This window comes from Dermacentor albipictus, chromosome 1 (genome assembly GCF_038994185.2).
Source record: "Dermacentor albipictus isolate Rhodes 1998 colony chromosome 1, USDA_Dalb.pri_finalv2, whole genome shotgun sequence".
Classification (NCBI taxonomy): Eukaryota; Metazoa; Arthropoda; class Arachnida; order Ixodida; family Ixodidae; genus Dermacentor; species Dermacentor albipictus.
The window spans coordinates 21,478,289-21,501,154 of NC_091821.1; the positions used below are offsets into that span (position 1 = coordinate 21,478,289).

General features: G+C 47.3%; 1 protein-coding gene and 1 long non-coding RNA gene across 2 annotated transcripts; one reads left to right on the forward strand and one right to left on the reverse strand.

The window, feature by feature from the left end:
- Positions 1-2,207: 2,207 nt before the first annotated feature.
- LOC139054739 (uncharacterized) lies at positions 2,208-5,740 on the forward strand. The gene is made up of 2 exons (XR_011511468.1): positions 2,208-2,378; positions 4,709-5,740. It is a non-coding gene; the product is annotated as an uncharacterized lncRNA (long non-coding RNA).
- Positions 5,741-19,441: 13,701 nt separating this feature from the next.
- LOC139054740 (uncharacterized) lies at positions 19,442-22,285 on the reverse strand. Its single transcript, XM_070532290.1, has 2 exons — positions 21,942-22,285; positions 19,442-20,409 (listed from the first exon to the last, which is right to left on the reverse strand). Exons 1-2 carry the CDS (start codon positions 21,984-21,986, stop codon positions 20,020-20,022), a joined length of 435 nt encoding a protein of 144 aa, XP_070388391.1. The 5' UTR covers positions 21,987-22,285; the 3' UTR covers positions 19,442-20,019.
- Positions 22,286-22,866: the final 581 nt, after the last annotated feature.

Here is a 22,866-nt window from a genome sequence, read left to right on the forward strand (position 1 = left end):
GGATGCTGGTGAGAGCAGTGGTTTCGACGCGAACGATAGCAAAGTCTTGGGATCTCCTCGTGTTGGAAATGCTCTTTGCTGAGTATGTTTTTTGCAAAGCGATCTAGTGATCTCGCCGATCTTTCGCCGATCTAGTGAGCTCGTTTCCGGTCAAACAACTGTAGTGTTGTGTTCCTGCATGCCTCCTCGTGGAACGTAAGCGGGAATGCGATCGTCGGCATTTGTGCGCTGTCCAAAGCTGTCGGCAATCTACAAGGACGGTTTAAACGCGTGAAAAGCTTCCCGGTTCATGCAGTACGTGTAGTGACCTTCATCTGTTGACTACCACTCACGGTGACTACCACTCACGTTGATTACCACTCACGTTGACTACCACGCACGTTGACTTCCACTCTACATACACGCAGACGCACCAACAAAGGAATGCAGGGTTGATCGAAGCAGATTACGATGGCACGCACGCAGAAACAAGCGTGGTCAGGCACGGTCGCGGACGCTGCGAAAGAACGAAACACTAGAGTTGACGTCACAACACCACGGTTTCCGGTCTCCGCTCCGCTCGCTCACTCAACGGGGGGCGGAGCTACAGCGCAATTTCAACCGACGATTACCTCGTTCCTAATTGAAAAAAAAAAACCAAATGTTACCTACATGGCTTATAAGGTTCCCGCATCCGTATATGAGCGTCTTATTGAATTCGACAGACTCTTCAGCTTCCCTTTAAATAGGCTCTCTACAAGTGTGGGCGGGATCTTGCTTCCGTCGATGTCACGTGACAGGCACAGAGAGAGGGCCCCTCCTCCTGCATTACCGAGCAAGGAAAGGAGAAGTCAACCCTCATTTCGACGAATCCTGGTAGAAGGCCCTTTGTGCGCAAGGTGCCTGACGTTAACCCTCGCAGGAGAAGTCAACCCCCTTTTCGATGAATCCTGGTAGAAGGCCCTTTGTGCGCAAGGTGCCTGAAGGTAACCCTCGCTGGAGAAGTCATCCCTCATTTCGACGAATCCTGGTAGAAGGTCGGGCGAAATTCCTGTCGCCACGTAGTGTCAGACGCCAACCCTAACACCATCCATCCATCCAGAACCTTCAGACGGGATTTTCTCTTGAACTAAGGCATTAACTGGCACTAATTAAATAAACGCTGCGAGGGTTCTGGAATTATATTGTAACAGTCAATGTTGACTTGTTATTTGCCTTTAGTAGTCTTTTACGGGCTAAAGAGCGCGAAAAACACTCGAACGTAGTGGAGAAGATTTGAAGCATTGGAAGTATTGGAAGACTTGAAGTGTACGTGTAATAATGTTTTGCGTCGTTTGTTCCACTCTCCCACTGGTGCCATTTAGGGATTTAAAAGAAGCCAAAGCGACAGTATCTTCCGAGTGCCAGCAAAGCGGAAACCACGCGTTATATTGTGCTTTTTAAAAGTGGACCACAGTTTACCTGTGTCATCATTTGGTGCTTGTTTACGCTACCGCACATGTGCGGGAGCTGCCCTTAACGGGCCAAATTGTGGATTATACAAGGTGTGCTCTTCGCGTTAGGAATATCACTTCGCGCTTGTTTTAAAGTTCGACCTTTATATGATCACCACTACCCGCCGCAGTTGCTTAGTGGCTAAGGTATTGGGCTCCTAAGCACGAGGTCGCGGGATCGAATCCCGGACATGGCGGCCGCACTTCGATGGGGGCGAAAAACACTCCTTTACTTTGATTCAGGTACGCGTTAAAGGATCCCAGGTGGTCCGGACTTCCCTACTACGGAATGCCTTATCATCAGAAAGTTGTTTCAGAACGTAAAACTCCGTGATTTCGTTTTTAATATGATCACCATTATAAAGAATTGGCCGATCTGATTAACCACACAGTCGTCCATCCCTTGGCGTCCCCCGTTTTGTCCTACAAAATAAATAAATCGAGATTCACGTTTCGCATAATTAATACCGGAACAAAAAGCGGGGACGAAAGAAGACACGTCACTCTTGTGTTTCGCATCTAGCGCCTTTATCCGTACCTGTTCAATGTTATGTTGCCAATTATTCACCGTTAACCATTTCCCCTCTTGCAGTTCTCGAAAAAGGAAATTTTTAAAATCGCGCGCTTTTCCATCGTGCGCCTTGACTTCGCGGCAGTTCAGTTCTTCGTCGTTTTCAGTTCCGTCGCACAGCCAACATCGCGTCTCGCGAAGGAATCCCGAGAAAGCGTGCCACGGGCAAGGCGTGCCCGCAGAATCGCGCAGGTGCTCATGCTAACCACGCGACCGAAAACCCAGCTCGGCTCCAGGGATTTCGTCCAGCACTGCTTCCACACCTAGATGCGACCTTGCTATGCGGTGGATAAAGCCGAAGGACCATGACGCGACCACAAAGCTCAAAAGAAAGTGTAAGACCTTTACTTCGCTCTCTGCTTCTTCACTCAGTGCGGTTAACGAAAAGCTCTCTCACACGCCGTGGTGGCTTAGTGGCTATATCGCGCTCTGCTTCTTAGCACGAGGTCTGGGATTCGATTCTCACTCGAGGTATACCCGTACTATAATGCTAGCCGCACAACTACTGTCCTAGACGCGGGAGACATTTCGGCATAAATGCAAGTGCGAGCAAGAGAAAATAATGGGAAAGCCCTTTCTGCTGTTGTTCCGTAGCCGGTCTTTAAGCATGCTGTCGACGCAAATTCACATTGAGGTGCATGATTTAAGGTTCTGTTAAACATGCATGTGAAGCTGCCAAAGCAATAACGTAGCCTAGTACCTTTCGATTTGTTCCCGCTTTAATTTATGCTGGTAGTACCTAAGAATATACACTCTAAGAAAAATCCCGGGGAAAACGGGAGTAACTGCGCCGTTAGTCCTAAAAAGGGCGCTTTCGTCCCTCAAAGGACTAACTGCATGAATGTGCGTGCCGTGTGCAAATTTTGGAGAGTAAGTGTTTAGTCCCTGCTCGGAAAGAGAGCAATGGGAGGACGAACGGCAACAGTTACTCCCCAGGCACTTCGCTGTTTTCGTCCGTGTCATGGAGCGATGCGGCGAGAACGGTATTGTCCATAAATTGTGAATGGTTCGAAGTTCGTGCATTGTCTATTTAACTACATGCAAAGCAGCACCTTGCCTCTGCGTGAGAAAATTACGTGAAACTTAATACTGGAATGTGAAGAGGCATGCCCTTCGTGCGCCCCCCATAAATGAGCGATACACATTAAACGCGCAAGTCATTGATAGACGGCTAGATTTTCTTGGTCAATAGTACCTAAGTTCCTTCCGTTCCAAGGAGGTTGCGAACTGAAGCGATATGTAGCTCAAACGGCACACGCTAAGCGACAGAGAAATTGCCCTTCTCTGTCGTCTTCGGTTACCCGTTTGAGCTCGCTACACGTATATATGGCATAGTGCCTCAGTTTAAATCACCTTAAGAATACCCGGGCTGATTTCTTTTCGCAGTCGCTTATGGTTGCAAGTACACTCAACGTTAGACTCTCACTGCATAGCTTGCACAAAATACGGAGTCACTTTTATATTGCCGCACTTGCATTCCCATGCTTAACCTTGTCTAAATATGCCGTCTTGTCAACCAAGCGGCGTGGAGAAGTGGTTAGAATACCTGACTTGTGAGTGAGAGGACGTGAGTTCGAATCCTGCTCTCGGGCACATTTTTCTTTTCAGCTCATTATATTTTTTATTTGGGTATAAATGCCTAATTTAATTAATTCCACCTTTGCGGAGCATCGGAACGAATTACCGTTACTCCCTTGAGGACCATCGGGCAGGGGCAACTGTTAGTCCCCCAAGGAGTAAGCGCATGAGGAGTAACAGTTCATCCCGTGTCAGTTCGTCCCCAAAAGGACTAATGGTTGTGGCAAATCAGTTAGTCCCCAAAAGGACTAACCTCCCTACCTCTTTTAGTCCTTTTTTTCTTAGAGTGTAGGCACGGCTGACGCGAAGAGCGTATCACGTCCCAGCAGGACATAGAAAGGCATTGAAATATACCACCTCTGGTGATCTTTTTTCTCTTCTTCCCTTCACATGTACCTGCTGTACGTGAGTATACAACGCGGCGCTATGTATTGGCGTAATGAAAGGATTCGTCCACTACCTGGGGCTATTCACAGCCAGTACATAAGCCGGTACCTTTACTTACCGGTATTCATTCGCTGTTGAAAATGTTCTGTTATATAGAAAAATGCAGCTAACGTTTTGCATTGGTAAACGACTTTGACATCGTGCGTACAGAAGTGAGCGTTTCTGATATCCCTACTTTGGGCTTCGCAATTCTACGGCAGTCGAGTGAAGGTTACGAGGCGTGTTCTGGCACTTAAAATTGCCCTGGAGAAGGAGTAGACAACGCCTTCATATTCGGGTATACACATTGCACGGCGCCACTTGCATTCGCGTGGTTCCCGCACCTCATTTGGCTAGCGCAAGTATTGGTTTCTATCCCAATGCCTCACTACCGTAAAATACAGTATCTAAGTAGAGAAGCTGCACATCGTGACGTCACGAACACCCCACCGGCTGCCGTCAGTTTCAGTATAGGAAAGGCATTTTTCAACAAAATTACGCAAGTTGAATTTCTGTAAATATGAGGTGAATATTATGCGAGTTTTTTAAATGTTACTTGGCAATATTTTCCTTACTCTTCAAACAGGCAGAAAGCACGCCTTAGCGATTTCCTATGTCAACAGCAGAGCATAGTACAAGCAAGACAGGTGTTTATCCGCAGATCTGCAAGATGGGACCACGGAGTGGCCGCCTACGAGAGTCGGCTGCGTGACTTGTCGGCAGCTGTCCCATCGTGTGCCTGTCGGTCAACCAGCTCTTGTCCAAGGTTCGTTACGTGCGGAGCACCTTGGGCCATAGCCAGGTGGACCTCGACAATTCATGCGCTGCCAGCGAAGCCGATGGGTGCTTCCACCTTGCGGAGCTGTCCCTATGGAACAGCTTCCTGTGGGCCATCATCATCAAGCTGCGAGAAGGACGGCTCGCCCTGGCTTGCCTGCGCGGGTGCGTGGTTGCTTTAGCCTACAACGAGCAGCGCAGGCGCTCGTTCATTCTGGTTCCCTCGCCGCTGAAGGAGCACCGCTCCATCGAGCTCCTGGAGCTGTTCGAGTCACGGATGTCACCAAAGCAGTTCCAGATACGGGACGGCCCGGAGCTCAGCAAACACCTGAGGCACGCCAGGCTCTGCTACAACCTGTTGGACTACACGACCAGCGACATGATAGACACGCACCGCTCCACGGCGACCACGCTCGACACGCTAGAGATGGTGAGCGTGCGCTTCTAAAGCATGTTCTGCGAGCTGCTCGACAGGTCTGACGTCGTGCGCATGCTTGTATTCCTCGAGAACTGGATCGACGTGCCCGTGGCTCAGAAGTTGATGCGCTGATTTGCCGTGCTACGCGGCAGCGCCAGATCCACGTCGACGAGCTGTTTCCGACGGTCGACTCCTGCTACATTCTGCCCAACCTCGTGTCCTGCATCGCAACATCAAGGAGTTCGTCGTCAGCCGTTGGGAGACAGGCACGTACGGGACGCTGCATGGTTTTGCAGCGTTGTTCATCCTCGACCCCAGTCGAGGCGCGAAGCTGGAGACATTCGAGAAGTACAACTTGCAAGTTAACGGTCTGCACCTCGAGGGCCGCTCCATAGGGTTGAGGGAGCCGATAAGCGGCCTGGTGCGTTTGGTTGTTCTTGCAGATCAGCGCGAGATTGTGGTGATTTTCAATGCATATTAAAGAGCTTTCTTTAGTTACTTTGGTCAGTTTTGATGGTTGAATGATGTCTCACAATAAATAATGGGATACACATAGGGATCCAACTTGTGTGCTAGCTTGGGCCATTATGTATGTGCCGGCTGCTGTCTTTGCAAACATACTACTCGTGCCACTGGGTGTATGCCCGAATCATATTTGCATGTAACAAGTTACACGCAATTTTTTCCTTTAATCAAAGGAATTTTTTTACTCGGTAACGCTCACTTCAATTACTTTTTACAGTACCCAATTACACGCAACCAGTTTTTACGAAACAAGCTTCAATAGGCGATACAGCTTCGAACTCAGAGTTTGGCGAGAACTACATCAGAAGGCCTGTGGTCAGTACGACGCAGAAGCCTCTGGGACATTCGCGTTCGGACTGGCTGCCCCAGACGATCGTTTTGTTTCCTCATCATAAAGCTCCAACAGATTTTAGCCGATGACTTGCACCGGCCCTCCTATATATTCTCGATAGGGAGGACCACTTGGGACGATGTTGCCAGGAAATTATCTACGGAACAGTTTTCAGCACTTCATTAGGCCCATGGGGATCACCTTCTCCAATCGCCAGCAACAATTTAGTTCTGTGCTCCATAGAGGATTCGTACACCGGCTTTGGTGTGTTGAGTAGCAACTATCTTGCGCCTATCATAAGAAGCCAACAAACACTGACACCAAGGACAACATAGGGTGAGTTACTTGTGCTTAATAAATGAAATAAAGAAACGATAAATTAATAGAAGTGGACGAAAAAGCAACTTGCTGAAGGTGGGGAACAATCCCACAACCTTCGCATTGCGTGTGCGATGCTCTACGAATTGAGTTACCGCGGTGCCATTTCCCCATCCACTTTCTTATGTATTTGTGTTCCCTAGTAGAACCCTGGGAGTATCAGCCAGCGCCACCACTCACAAACCTTGACGGTGGATTTGGAACATCCTTTCTGCCGCAGGCGTCACGAGAACGTGATCTTTTTGGGTGAAGGCAACCGGTCAATAAACCTACACATGCTACCTGAAGGCATCAATGTTGCCGGATTCGAGACCCTCCTTATGTAATAAAATAGAAGAAAGGGAGTTCACCGAGAGGCCCGATTCTTATTAGCCATATCATAAGACGCCAACAAACATAGTAGTTAGTGCAGCGTTTGCATTGCACTACATTGGGTGTTAATTTTACTCTCTAGAATTCTCGCATATTGTAGTCTTTATCCAGACGTGCGTTTTGAGCCAATCAGAGTGTGCGTAGCCGCCTTGTGACCCAATGAGAGCTGAGAAGAAGGCGTCTTCCAGAACACGGCGTAATTTCACTGTAGAATGGCACCGCATCACCCACTGAAAAATGTCGGGGATAAGAAAAATCCGTGCGGCAGAATTACTGAACCTAAGAACTGTATGGTGTGTTTCCCTCAGCATATATGGGAGTAATACTTGGTGAAAGTATTCACGACAGAAATGTCTCGCGTCTACAGTATGAATCATTTTGAACAGTACCTGAAAAAGGTTTTTCAGGTACCTTTTAACAGTTTTCTGACGCACTCGATCCTGTAACTGTAATTACACCACAGGTCAGTTCATTGTCTGAATTATTCACTGGGAGGACAGCTACTGCTCTTCTCACATCCAATTACTTATTCAATGTTGGACGAAGGCTTCTCCCGGTGATGTCCAATTACCCTGGTTCTGTATTAGCCGAAACCATGTTATCCCCAGCAAATTTCTTCGTTTGATCACGTCTTCTAATTACTTCCAGCCATTTAATCGATTTTGCTTCAGTAGAAACACGTTACATATTTAAGCAAAATAATAATTATTAGGCATTACATAATCAAGGAGTACAGACCGGTTATGTAAATATCTTGGAGAATATCTACAGAGATTCCACAGCTACCTTAATTCTACACAACAAAAGTAGGAAGATCCCTATAAAGAAAGGGGTCAGACAAGGAGACACAATTTTTCCAATGCTATTCGCTGCGTGCTTGGAAAAAGTATTCAAGCTATTACAACTGCAGGAAGGTTTAGGAGTAAGGATTGAGATCGAATACCTCAGCAACCTTCAGTTTGCCGATGACATTGTTCTATTCAGCAGCACAACAAATGATTGAGGACCTTAACAGAGAGAGTGTGAGAGTGGAGTTCAAGATTAATATGGAGAAGACAAAGATAATGATCAATAGCCGGGCAAGGGAACAAGAGCTCAGGATCGGCAGTCAGCCTCTGTAGAGTCTGTGAAGGAGTACGTTTATCTGGATCAATTAATCGCAGGAAACTCTGATCATGAGAATGAAATTCACAGAAGAATAAAAATGGGTTGGAGCGCACACGGCAGACATTGTAAGTTCCTGATTGGAAGCTTACCATCATCATTGAAAAGTAGGGTGTACAACCAGTGCATTTTACCGGTGCTGGCATATGGGGTAGACACTTGGACACTGACAAAGAAGGTTGAGAAGAAGTTATAGACCGCGCAAAGAGCGATGAAACGAAGAATTATTATTGTTATTTGTTTTGAACCCACATATACATATACACAGTTAACAGGAAAGGGAAAGCAAGGAGCAGGCTGGCAACTGCCACCGGAAGGGGCACAACGCCTGGCTGCAGAGGATCGGCCCCGCAAACTTTGAAAATGCGCAGGACCCGAGCCTTTGCGAGGAAAGTGGCCGTTCAACAGAAGTCACTCGTATTTTTTCGGACGATTTGGTGAGAAGCGCGAGCGTCTGCAGCTTTTCTTCGCACTAAATAACGTTCGGCACAGTTGTAGTTGTAAACGTTCACTCGCTGCTACGAAAGCCGTGCTTCATGTGGTCTGAGCCTCACCGTTCGCGCTTCTGGTTCGGCAAGGCTACATTATGATGTTGCGCACATTGCTTGGCGCACTCGTTTCGTTGTAGTTGAAACCGTTGCTGGGCTCAAACACGTAAGTTGCGCTTCGTATGTTAGTTAGACCCGCGGTTCAGTGACGCGTATTGCGTAGTCAAGTGACGCGCATTGCTAGGCGTATTTTTTTTTTCATTTGAACTCCGCTGATGAATTCGAGAGTAAAAGGCTGTTCTCATCGTTTGAGACCCCGCTGTTCTTGCTACACGCGGTGCAGGTCTAGCTTTCTTGAAGAGAGCATTGGTGCACGCATTTGTAATTTCGGGGTTGTTACCAAAGTCGGCAGTTACTGTGCCTAGGCACAGTAACGGCGGCTATATCTTGTGTGCGCCATATCTGCACGCATAATAAATCAGAACGCAGACATCCGATAAACACAGCAGAAATTATATTGGGTTCAAAAATGTCATGCAAATCAAAGCTGGTTGAAACATTTCTAACGCGGATAGGTCGGGCAAGATAAACCTCTGACGAAGGGGCGCGCAATGACACAGACCATTTTCAACGTTCGACGTTGATAAAATTGTTCTGGCCATGCACACGGCGCGCTGATATATCAACAGTTGGTATTTTCGAAATTATTTGTGAAATGTCACGGCGTATATTTTCTTCCGTGCCTTGTGTCGTTTCTCAAAAAGTTGTGCCATGCCAAATCTTAGCGTACTAATCTTAGGAACACTTCACCGAAGACCAATTTGAAAGCCAAATACTTCGGAATTATGGCATCAATAAATTAAGGACCGATGCATTACCAAACCTTTTTGTAGTACGAGCAAACGCGCCTTTTACAGATTATGGAAGTAGTTCACCAACATCGGCTCTTACGAAGCCTAGAACCCACACTTTTGTTTTGAAAAAGTAGAAGGTAAATATCCACATGCAAATCGTATGTTGCTCGAATTTTTGTTGGTGGCATTGAAGTTCAAATTAGGCTGATCAAAAGGCACCGTTCGAGAAAAAACACTCTGTTATCTCTCTTGAGCACACCACCTCCACCGTTGATACCGCAACCGAAGTGATCGCAGTGGAGATAGCATCGATAAAGCAATCCAACGTGGATACCAGCAGTTATTGGATCAACTCATTTATGAACCTCTCCTGCCAGAAATGCAACAACCAAATCCTTCAGGCGCGTACTGCACTGCGCGCCAAAGGGGCCAACGTTGGGAGCGTCTGATAGCTGTGCCCGGCCGAGGTGGCGCCACCGTCGGCGCTCGGGAGAAGCCGAGAGAAGGCGCGCCGGCATAGGAGGAGGAGCGAAGAGATGTCGTTACCTTTAGCACATTTAGGGGTTTTAGGTACGACCTCGTGTTCCTGTATATGCGGGAGCATATACAGGAACACTAGTACGACTCAGCCGAAGGCCACCCCCCTCGCAAGATGGACGAAATTTATCCGTTTATCCCTTTGGGGAGAGTTAGTGTGGCACTCCAGGATATCGAGGATATCCTGTAGACGATGGGGCGGCGTTGTGTTGACTTCCTCGCGGCCTGTGTAAGGTAGCATTGTGAGCCTGTCACTATAGCGAACATGGCTGCATTGCATCAAGGAGCAGTACTTGATCTACGTCCAGAGAAAATCGCAGTGGAATCCGTTGTGTCTTGCTCTTCATTGTGATCGGTAAAAGCTTTTCTGCTGCATGTCATTCTAATGAGGTTCCGTAGGACACAAGGCTTGTGGCGATACGCGGTTGCTTCAGTGTTAATGCAGCTGGCTCGTAGCAGTACGCATTGCATGGGCATGGCACCTACACCGCTGTGTTCTTCAGAGCCTGGCCTTTTACTTAAATCTTAATATTTTTTTTGTAGAATTAGATAACGAGGAGTGAAAGAAGTTCAGAACCATTCCACTCTGTGAAGGTGGATAACCAGTGGAGCTGTATATATGGTGATAAATGTGCTGATAATAAATACGTTGTTTGAAAATAATAGACACATACCAAAATGAATTTCTTTTCTCTCTCAATTTATGTTGTTGTTTTATTAAATTGCATACTCAATGCTTTCTTGACATTTAACAGATTGTTTTTATTGTTTTTTTCTTTATTATTTGTTCACCGAGGTGACTATTACTTTATGATCCTTGTGATATACAGCCAGTGGCTCCGTGGTGACACTGGAAGGTTCTTGGTCAGTGTGAGGTATATACGCGACCGATGACGCGTCGTGGGCACACTGATGTTTGTGTAACATTAAATGCCGAACCTTTCCAAGAGGAACGCCACGAACCACTTTCCATCTGGCCGAGAGATGTCTACGTTGAAATCACCCACAATTACGAAGGGAGTGGGGTCTGTAGTGGTTATGCAACCAAAGGTATGTACATACGCTTGGCGTTTGCCGCACGATCTTCGTCGGTATTACGTGCCGCCCGTTGTCGCAGCGCACAGTCCCGCTTCTGTTCGCGACGGCGTTCTTCGTAGCCGCGCTGTCCGTTCGCAGTTCTCACCGCACGCAGTCTACCCACTGCACGGGTGGAACACAACTGAGATAAGGTTATGTGGTTTGCCTATAGAGCCCGTGACGTATAACCGAAATCCATACTAAACAGTTTCTATTCCGGTCTTACTTTTCTCTATTACGGCGATTTTTTTATCACAATACGTTTTGACACTTCTCACGATTAAACGCAGCTGGGTCATACGCGGCGATACGCTTCTGCTTTATCCTTTAGCTCTTTTAGCTCAGGGGTGGCCGCCATTTTTCTTGTCTATGCACACAAAGCGCAAGAACCTAGCGTATAATAGCTTCGCTGTAAAAATTCAATCGCATCGCAGTTCACATAGTCGAGATTCTGCGTCTGTTGCATCCGAAGAGAATTACCATCTCTAGTGCTCATATTTTTTCTCAAGCGAATTTTTGCTAACATTGCTTTTTGAATCGTATATTTGCACTGAATCTGAGTATAAAGGAATTATTAGGCAAGTTGTTGCTACAAATTTCTCAGCTAAAGAGCATGAGGGTTCAGCGATCTTCTTTCTTTTCCTTTTTCACATGGATTGCATGTTCGCTTTGTTCACAAAGACTTCGCCACCCATTTCTACCCTAACGCGTCATTGCGCTTTAGCTTTCGAGCTAAAATATTTAGCGCACCCGGGATGAATGCGCGACTTCAAATAGGAATCGTGAAGAGAAATGAGTTTACTTTGAAGAATGTAAAGAAGCAAAGAAGAGCAATTGTCCTTGAATTGGCTATGCATGGCATTTTTTGGGCGCATTCAATCGAAGGTCTTGATTCGATTATACATGGTTGAAAGGCTTCTGAGTGGAATCGGCCAGTTACGCTTGATCGCTATAAGGCTTCCGGGTAGTGAAAAAGTAAAGAAGTCATATGTTGTCAGAAGTTTTGGGATCATGGAGGAAGAAATGTGTGATATAACAATAGGACGTGAGAACGTGAGTCTTATTACAGTGTTATGCGCAGGTGATTGGCTGGGAGGAGCATAGAAAAATTGTGGACATATACTTCACTAACGGGATAGCGAGGCACTTAAAATATACCCGAAAGTGGGAGACAGAAATAAACTTTGGAAGAGGAGGTGACCCGTAAAGCGCAGGCAGTGATACTTTAATTATGATAACGGAATCGTGTCCACCTGAAGGCGATCTCTGGACAGGCTATACAGACTTGTCCGTAACTATTGCAACCCCGCCTGAGGCATTACCCTCGTTGCGGCCTTTACGATAGATTATATACTGATTTAGAAAGTTTGTCTGTATGGGTCTCAGATGTGTCTCTTGAATACACAGCAACTTTGGATGATGCTTGTATAGAAGTTCTGTAATGTCGTCTAGGTTGTGAATGAGTCCTCTAACATTCCATTGTAGTATTTGAGTCTCCATTATGGTAAATGAGTTGTGTGTTCTATGTTTAGAAGACGAGGATTAGCTCACGGGTTCTCTGCAGATGCCGTGACGCGCGTTTTTGTCTTTTCTGGAGCGGTCGAGAGAAGCTCGCCGCTCCTTAAGCGCTGGTGGCACCGTCTGGCTGGTTGTTGTGTCCATCGCCTCTTGCGAGGCGCTGGACACGCGCTCTTCCGAGCGCTGTGTTTGACGTGAAGGCCTGGACACGTTGGACGAGACCTTTGAGGCCACCTGCCAGGAGGTTGATGGTCCCTTCTTCTGGGGTGGCGGAACAGCACAAGCTGCAGCCGCCGGGAGGCCGATTGGCGTCACCGCCGGCTCACTACGTGTGGGCCGTACAGCCGCCGGAAGCCGTTGTGTCACCGCTCCATGACGCGTCACATCGGCGAATGTGTTCTTTGGCAGGTAGGATACCCTCCTGCGTGCCTCCTTGAAAGTTATGTTTTCCTTTACTTTTATAGTCACAATTTATTTTTTTAATTTTTTCCAGTATGGGCACGACCGTGAGTACGCGGCGTGGTCCCCATCACAGTTTGCACAATTGAGAGTGTTCTCGCAAGATTCAGAGGTATGTTCATGGGCACTGCATTTCGCACAGGTTTGGCGGCCGCGGCAGCTCTGTGAACTGTGGCCGAAACGCTGGCATTTTAAACATTTAAACATCTGAGGGGATTTGGCACATATGGCCTAACACGGAGCTTGATGTACCCGGCCTCTATAGACTCGGGCAGAACACTTGAGATCAAATGTAAGTTTCAGGTGCTTGGTTTTGATTTCTTTGCCGTCACGCTTCATCTTAATTTTTTGACGTTGATAGCATTCTGTTCACTGAAGCACTCCAAGCGTTCAGCCTCAGTGAGCCCCATCAAGTCATCTTCCGGGACAACGCCGCGGGTTGTGTTCATCGTATGGTGTGGGCTTACAATTACTTGGGTTTCCCCAAATGACACTAGTTTTGGCAATTTCTCATACTGCTTCTGATCGCGGAGCCCCAAGAGGAGATCACCGCTTGCCATCCTCGACGCCTTATAACCTGGACCAAATACTTCAGTCAATGACTTGGAAACAAGGAAGGGTGAAATTGTTCGAACTGGTTTATCTGATTCTTCAGAATGAATGACATGGAAACGGGGGAAAGATTCTTATTGCTGACTAAAAAAACTAAATACGTCGGTGCGCCCTCTTTTCTGAGGGCGATCAGGGAGTTGGGGGAAGGAACTATCCATAGAGGAAAGTGTAGTTTTCGGCAATACCGTACGCCAGCCACCCATCGTGTAGCCCTACAAGGGGACGCCGCAGGAGCTGTAAAAACAGGTCCTGCAAACGACAGCTGTACGTTACCCCTATAACCAAATACGAAATAACCTAGGTTGGCTATTCACACAAGGTTAACCCTTGCGGCCTGGAAAAATTGGAAGTAAAGGGAAGCCAGGAGAAGACAGGAAAGGTGGAAAGTGGGACAAACACGAAAGGTTGGAGGGAGAGAGACACGGGAAAAGGCACCTACCAATTTACCCAGGGTGGGCCAGTCCGGGGGTGCCGTGTATGTGAAGCAAAGGCCAAAAAGGTGTGTTGCCTCCGCCGCGGGGCCTAAAAGGTCCGAACACCCGGCATCGGCTGAACCCACAGAATCTCCCTTTCCCCATACACGGCTAAGCCGCGCAAGGCTACACGCGGAAGGGTACATTGGAAAGCGTACACAGATGTTGCACTCGGGTAAACAAAGAAAACTATGCCTATGCATAGCATTGGAAATACGCACGTATGTTCTTAAAGGCCTATATCGAACAAATCGGAAGCGAGTAAGCCGCATAATGCATTTCAATCTTTGCCTGCGTTTGTAGCACTGGCCTAATTGAAGCTCCACGATGTGCGAATTGGTCCTCACTATGGCTAAAGACCGGCTACTGAACGACAGAAAATAGCAATTTTGTAAGGAGTGGTTCTTTTTCTTTTACTATTCGGCTCTCAATTTATGTTAATGCTAGAATAAATTAAAACCTCGAATACGAATTTTGTGGCGATATGTTAGGATTCAAGGGCAGTAGTAAGTCGGACATCATCTGATTGTGGCTATTGAGTAATCGAATGCGTGAAACTTCTGCTCAGACGCAGAGCGAAGCAATGGGCCACAGCGCCATGTGACAAGCTTTTGTTCACGGCTGAACGTGTGGCGAAGCCGACAGTGAAGGAAGGGCCTTACGCATTCGTTGGAGCATGGTCGTCGAGTCAGGTCCATCGGCGTCATCCACTGCGTAGCAGTACCGCATGAAAATTTCGACGTAGTGACGGGCAATATCCTGGAAATTGAGTCGGGCGGGACGCTATACGGGGCCTCGCCCAGTTCACGCGAACACCTGCGGGATTTCGTGAGCAGGCCTTGCTCATGTCAGGCTCTCAAGAGTTCCTTCACGAGACAAGAGGTTGACCCGTTCTCGCGAAGTGGCGTCATTCTGTGCAGCATGTACTAACCGACAGAAATGAAGTAGCGAAATTCCGCGAGGTCAAGGGCGTTCTGAAGACGCGTGATATCAAAATTACGTGTCTGAGATTAAAGTTATTGGTTGTTCATTAACAAGACCACATTAGACTGGTAGAGTCACAGTAATGATGCGTCTTTATACGCGCCTCTTTTTTAACGCTGTTGTTAATTATTAGCTATAATAATGCTTACTTTGTTTATGTACGTCGCGTGGTAACACCAGAGAAGGCAGACTGTGTGGCAAACGAGATTGGCCAAGATGTCTACGAATGCCTCGCAGGATGCGGCAGCGGTGTCTTTTCTGGCATCGGCTCTACTACGCGATGCATGATAAGAATATAGAATGAAATGGAACGACACAACATTCGGGCCTTGGTTGTATGAAAAGTAAACTTAAAGCGTAAATACAAATTGGCTGAATGTTACCGTAGTTGTAAGCGAGAATATTACTGGTGTATCTATCTTATTTTAACTAACTATTATGCAGCGGACATTTTTGAAGCGCCTAAATAATTTCCCTGTTTTTTCTCGACTATATATATATATATATATATATATATATATATATATATATATATATATATATATATATATATATATATATATATATATACACACACACAAAGTTCGCGGCACTAGTACCTCGGGAGGAGAACTAGCGCGGCATATTTATAGTCGCTATTCAGTGCTGCACTGTCTGTATGCGGTCATGAAATTGTGAAAGTGCCCGAGTTGCAGGATATCGAATGATTTCGAGAAGGAAGTAAATATCGCGAAAGAAACGGTAGCGCGAAAGCTGATAGGCTTGAGGTCATGCGACAGGAAGGCATCGTTGTGGATTAGAGGATAAAACACGAGGCCTTGATACATCCGCTGATGAGATTAAAAAGAAGAGGTGGCGAGTCACGTAAGGTGTGGTTATCCGGGGGTGCATTAATCACAGCAAGACAACGTGTTTCGTGGGAAAGAAAATACGGTAAATGGCTGTGGAAATTGATGAGGAAATTGATGAGGAAAAGATGAGGAAATTCACTGGTAAAGGTGGGTTCAGCTAATGTAGAACGCGAGTAATTGGAAATCACTGGGAGAAGTCTTGGCCCAGCATTGGATCTAAGATAGGCTGCTAAAGAGAGGTACCTGTCCTCCCAATGAGTCATTGAGGCAATGAAGTAACCTGTGGTGAACAGTGAATAGGTCACTTCGATGTTCGTAGTTATAGGAGTGCATTCGAAATGCATACATAGCCCTTGATTCCCCTTTCCACATCCATTACAGGTGATTGGCCGAGAATGGACGCATTCCGATATTGCACACGTACTGCCGAAGGTGTCTGTTCAAGAACAAATCCAGTGGTACACATCCAGTGACTTAAGCTGTCTGCAAGGCGAGACAGTATCAAGCAGCAAGTTGTTTATTCGGGACCGGTTTGGACACGTCACAAAAGTAAAAAATAATAACCGATAGCAATAGGACACTTTTCCTCCAACAATAATGCTTTCTTCCGTCATGATGGAATCAATAGAACATTTTCTGAAATGAAATCGAGTACATTTACATTACTCATTTACATTACATTTACATTACATTTACATTTACTAAGGCACTAATTGGACTTGATGTGGAAAAAGCTTTCGATAAAATCCGACATTCTTTCATTATACGGGTGCTATCGGACTTGAATTTGGGGCAGCGGCTTTTCAATTTTGTCAAGGCTTTCCTTACGGATAGAAAGACATGTCTCAGGTTTGGGGAGATAAAATCGGAAGTCGTTAAATTGGGTTGCTGTGGTACTCCGCAGGGATCCGTACTCTCGCCTATGTTATTCAATCTGGCGATGTCGAAGTTGGCTAATAGACTGGACACTGTCCAGGATATTGGCTATTCTATCTACGCGGATGACATTACTATATGGAGTGTCGGTGGTAGTGATGGAGAGCTTGAGGCTAGGCTGCAGCAGGTGGTAACGCTTACGGAGGAGTATCTGGGTCTCATGGGGCTCAAGTGCTCCTCTAAAAAGTCGGAGTTGTTGATCTTCAAATCTAAGAAGCTAGGTCGTAGGCCGAGGGGTTGGGTACCGGACGTTGAGCCTTGCATTAGAATTCATACTAGGGAAGGGTCGGTGATACCCAAAGTTGAAGCAATCAGGGTCCTGGGTTTTGTACTTGAAGCGAACGGATCGAACATTAGAACCATTCAGCGTATTACCAAGAAAACGGAGGAGGCCATAAGACTTATAAGAAGGATCTCTAATAGGCATAGGGGTTTAGGAGAAGAAGGTGCAATGCGCTTAGTTCACGCATTTATTATGTGTCATTTCTCGTATGTGGCAGCTATGCTAAATTGGAATAGGGGGGAGAAAAATAAATTGGATGCATTAATCAGAAAAGCCATCAAGGCTGCGCTTGGTCTGCCTATGACTACGTCAAACGATATGTTGTTACGACTGGGTTTGCATAATACTTTAGATGAAATTGCTGAGGCTCAACGTTCCGCACAGAGGGAGCGGTTGCTAGGTACACCGCCGGGTAGGTATATATTAGAGTCAATTGAAGAATCGGTGGCTGTGTCGCACGGTAGGGTGCCCCTACACGAGTTGAACGTGAACCTTAGGGCAAATATCATGGTTCGTCCATTTCCGCGGAATGTGCACCCCGTGCACAATGTAGGGAGGCGGGTCGCGAGAGCTAGGGCTTTGTTACGAGAGGCAAAGGATCAGGAGGAGGAGTCTGCGTTTGTTGACGCCGCATGGATTAATGGTAAAAATGCTTATTCGGTGGTGGTAGTAGATGGCAAAGGGAGCGTTAGAAATGCTGCTTCCATTTATACCAAAGATCCAGGGGTTGCTGAACAGGTGGCTATTGCTCTAGCACTAATTGATTCTAGAAGAGTTTTGGTGTTTAGCGACTCGAGATCTGCGATTACAGCCTTCTCGAGAGGACTTGTTGCGGAACCGGCTAACAGACTGCTGCAGGGTAGGGATATCACTTCGCATACCGTTACTTGGTTCCCGGCGCACATGGGGACAGTGGAGGGAGCCCCGCGTAACCTCAACGAGGTGGCGCACAGGGAGGCACGAGGATTAGTGTGCCGTGTACTCCCTGAAGGGGCTGGATCTCCCGCTCCTGAGTACAGGGACCAACTGTTAACCTACAACGAAATCACCAAGCACTATTACTTAGGGCGCAGGGCATTCCCGTTGCCACATCCTAAATTAAATAGGCCGCAGGCGGTTACATTAAGGCTACTGCAGACACGGACGTACCCTAACCCTGTCATCATGAATAAAATTAATCCGGACTGCGGGGTTTCAGTCTATTGTAGTAAGTGTGGGGGTTTGCTCGATTTACAACACATGCTGTGGCGCTGCTTGGCGTTGGCCGGTGATGGTTCTCGAGGTGAACAGTGGTGGCAGCGAATGCTGCACAGTGAAGTGCTGGCGGACCAGCTCAGGGCTGTCCAGAGGGCCCGTGTGATAGCAGAGGGGCTCGGCCTCTCTGTACCGACGTGGGAGTGGCCCGCACCAGTCCCAGACTGATCCCTCAGGACCTCAATAAAGTTCTTCATACCATACCATACATTACTCTCCCCTCAACCTTTATAAATATTGCTCAAACAAAGTAAACTCAGCGAGCTTGTTTGGTTCTTCAGTGTGTCCTCGGTAGCCCTTCGCGAGTTGCCTTCCCAAACAACTACTTTTCAAAGTTTTCGTTGGCTACACTCCCTAGTTTCTATATGAGGACGCCGGCACCGACAATAAATACTCTCTCGTGTGCGCGCTGTGACAAAGGCCGATGTTGTAACGTACCAATATCTTCCGCACATGATTATTCTTGCTCAAGGTTCCAAAACTTGCGTCTGTTTACTCTGAGAAGTCGAGCATTAAATTGTTGCTGGTGACAGAAAAGGGTGCGATCCCTATAGCACCAAAGGAGAGTTAAAAAAGCTTCCCTGGGTCATTTCCTTGCGTCATCGTCCTACGTGATCAACGCTATCGAGCCTATATAAAGGCCTGTGCAAATCGTCGGCAAACATGTGGTGCAGCTCCATGATAAGGAAACAAATACTGATCGCATGGGTCTGCCAGTCTGAACATGAATGCTCGACAGGCTACAGCATGCCATCGACCATGGCCTTCTACTTTAGTTCCCGGAAAATTCTATGCGCCTAAACCGGCGTTGCATATGGAAACTTGCCTCGTAATAACTGTTTAGATGTAATTTGTTAATGTAAAAAGTAAATGAAGTGGAGTGAACGTTGCCGAGTAAAATTTTTTTTCTGAATGCTGGTAATTACAACGTGTAATGTGTTACGTCCAAGCCTCATTCAGGCATATACCTAACTACAAAGGTAGTCTCCTTGCAAAGACAATAGGCAGCGCTTGACGAATGGCCCAAGCTACTAGACTACTTTAGTCACTGTGCTTGTCCCATTGTCTGTGTGACATGATTGAACAGTTCAAAGTAACCAAAATAGATAACGTAAACTCTTTAATATACACTGAAATGCCCAAGAACGTCGCGCTAAGCAGAAACTAGAGCCAAATGCTCCTGGCCACTCATCGAGTCGCGCACCGACTGGCCACAAGGACGAACAACGCTGCGAGACGGTCCAGCATGCCGTACGTATATGAAGCACAGCCGCTGAAGACGAGCTTCTGTATGACTGCGGTACAGAACAGCAGGTCGGCCAGCACGCAGCGGTAGTGGACCGTCGGGAACAGCTCGTCGACGTGGATCTGGCGCTGCGCGTAGCCCGGCGCCTCAGCGCATCAAAGCCTGAGTATCGGGCACGTTTGTCCATTTCTCGAGGAAGACGTGCGTGAGCATGACGTCGCACTTGTCGAGCAGCTCACACGACATGCTCACGCCCACGCTCGAAAAGCGCACGCTCACCATCTCTAGCGGGTCGAGCGTGGTCACTATGGAGTGGAGCGTGTCCATCGGCTCCCTGGGTGGATCGTCCAACAGGTGGTAATAGAGCCTGGCGTGCCTCAGGTGTTCGCTAAGCTCGAGGCCGTCCCGTAACTGGGACTGCTTTGGTGACATCCGTTACTCGAGCAGCTCCAGGAACTCGATAGAGAGGTGCTGCATCAGCGGCCAATGAACCAGAATGAAGGACCGCCTGAGCCGCGTGTTGAAGGCCAAAGACACCACGCGTCCGCACAGGCAAGCCAGGCCCAGCTGTCCTTTGCGTAGCTTGATGCTGACGACCCACAGGAAGTTGTTCCATAGGGACAGCTCCTCAAGGTGGAGGCACCCGTCGGCTTCGCTGGCCGTACATGACTTGTCGAGGTCCACCTGGTGATGGCCCGAGATGCTCCACACGCAGCGAAGTTTGGAGAAGAGCTGGTTGACCGACAGGCACACGATGGGACAGCTGCCGACAAGGCACGCAGCCGACTCTCGTAGGCGGCCGCGCTGTGGTGCCATCTTGCAGACCTGCGGATAAGCACCTGTCGTGCTTGCACTCCACTCTGTTGTTCACATGCATAGCACATCGCTAAGGCGTGGTTTCTGTCTCCTTAAAGAGTAAGTATCGCCAAGTAAGGTTGCGAAACTAGCCTAATATTCGTCTCATATTTACAGAAAGTTAACGTGTGTCAAGTTTGTTGAAAAATGACTTGCCTATAGTGAACCTGACGGCAGCCGTCGGGGTGTTCGTGACGCCAGGGTGTGCAGCTTCTCTACTTAGATATCGTAATTTACGGTAGTGAGGCAATGGGATAGCAAGTACCACTGGCGTTCGCCAAATGAGGAGCGAGAACCACGTCGATGCGATGTGAATTTGCGCAATGTGCCCCAGAATGTGAAAACGTTGTCTTTTCCTTCTCGGGGGCAGCATTCAAGTGCGAGATAACGCTGCGTAGCCTCCATTTGACTGCGATACAATTGTGAAACCTAGCGTAGAGATATCAGCAACCTTCATTTCGTTACGCACAACGAAAATGTCCTTTCTCAAAGCAAAATTTTAGCTGAATTTTTGTATGTCACTGAACATTGTCAACAGCGAATGAATACCGGCAAGCTGCCGTGCTGTGGAAACCTCACATTGTAGGATAAGCCTTTGAATACACGAAAAATGGCGCTGCTATGTATATGCGCGTAAATCAGCTGCTTGTGTACTTGGTGTACGTAAAAACCACTACGCGCGGTATGGTTCGCTGTTTACCCATGTCCTACTGCGACATATGTTCTTCGCGTCAGCCGTGGCTGTATTCTTAGGTACTAACATCATAAATTCAAACGCGAACAAATCGAAAGGTACAAAGCTACGGTATGGCATTTCCTGCCTAAATTGCAGGGTCAACAACGACCTAATTCATGCACAGCAATGTGGCTTTGGGTCGACAGCATGCTTAAAAGACGGCTATACAGAATAACATGACATAATATTTAGTTGTATATATATCATAAGAAGCCAACAAACAGTGACACCAAGGACAACATAGGGGAAATTACTTGTGCTTAATAAATAAAATAAAGAAACGATACATTAATTGAATATGGTGGGAATTGAACCTTGTGGGTTCGGTTCCCACCTGCGGCGAGTTGTTTTTTCATCCACTTTATTTTCAAATAATTTATCGTTTCTTTATTTCATTTATTAAGCACAAGTAATTTCCCCTATGTTGTCCTTGGTGCCAGTGTTTGTTGGCTTCTTATGATATGACTAATAAAAATCGGGCCTCTCGGTTAACCCCCTTTCTTCTCGTTAGTTGTATATAGTTACTTAGAAGCGGTCTTCCCATGTTCTGTCTTGTTCGCGCTTGCATTTGTTCCGAAATGTCTCCCGCGTTTGTGCGAGCAGCAATGCGGCTAACATTATAGTACAGGCATATGTCGAGGCAGAATCGAATCCGCGACCTTGTGCTGAGGAGAGCGCGATATAACCGCCAAGCCACCACGGCGTGTGTGAGAGCTTTTGGTTACCGCACTGAGCGACGAAGCATAGGGCGAAACAAGGGCCTTACGCTTTCGTTGGAGCCTCGCCGTCGTGTCAAGTCCTTCGGCGTCATCCACCGCGTATCCCGGCTGCCTTTTGGTGTGGACGCAGAGCGGAACGAGATCCCTGGAGCCGGGCCGGAGCTTACGTCGCGTGGTTGGCACTAGCACCTGGAACGTGCGTCGCTGGAACGTGCGTCGGGTGGCTGTCACGAGCAGCTGCGCGATTCTGTGGGCACGCCTTGCCCGTGGCACGCTGTCTCGGGATTCGTTCGCGAGACGCGAGCTTGCCTGCGCCACGGAACCGAAAACCATGAACTACCGAAGTGCCGCGAAATCAAGGCGCACGATGGAATACGCGCGATCTTAAATATGTCATGTGCGAGAAGGGCAAGTCGGCCATTTCTTATCGGTGCATAATTAGCAACAGCGCAATGAACAGGGACGTAGAATGGCGCAAGATGGAAAGCACAAGAGCGGCGTGTCTTTTTCTATCCGTATTAGTGTATGGTTCTGTCGGTGTGGTTGTTTTTTTTTTTTTGGCAGGACACAACGCGAGACGCCAAGGGAAGGAAGGCTGTGTGATTAACAAGATTGGCCAATCGTTTACGATGGGGATCATATAAAGGGGAAACTTCCAAACATGCGCGAAGTGATATTCCTAACGTTAAGATAACATCTTGCACCTGTATAAACGCACAATTTGACCCTTTGAGGGCAGCTTCCTTACTTGTGCGCTAGTGTAAACGAGCACTAAATGTTGACGCAGGCACCTTGTGGTCCACTTTTAGAAGGAACAATATAACGCACAATTTTCGCTTTGCGGGCATTCTGCAGATGCTGTCACTACGTGCTCACCTAAATCCCATATTCCACCAGTTCCAAATATGTTTCTTTTTTGGCCAACGAAATGTGAATGCCAAATATGTGTTGGAAGTTATTTTAATTTGTGTT

Bases quoted from the DNA above. Each gene is read 5' to 3' on its own strand.
- LOC139054740 (XM_070532290.1), bottom strand. From the start codon at position 21,986: ATGACGCCGAAGGACTTGACACGACGGCGAGGCTCCAACGAAAGC. The intron at 20,410-21,941 runs GTAAGGCCCTTG...GCTTATCCGCAG, and splicing joins GGCGAGGCTCCAACGAAAGC to GTCTGCAAGATGGCACCACA.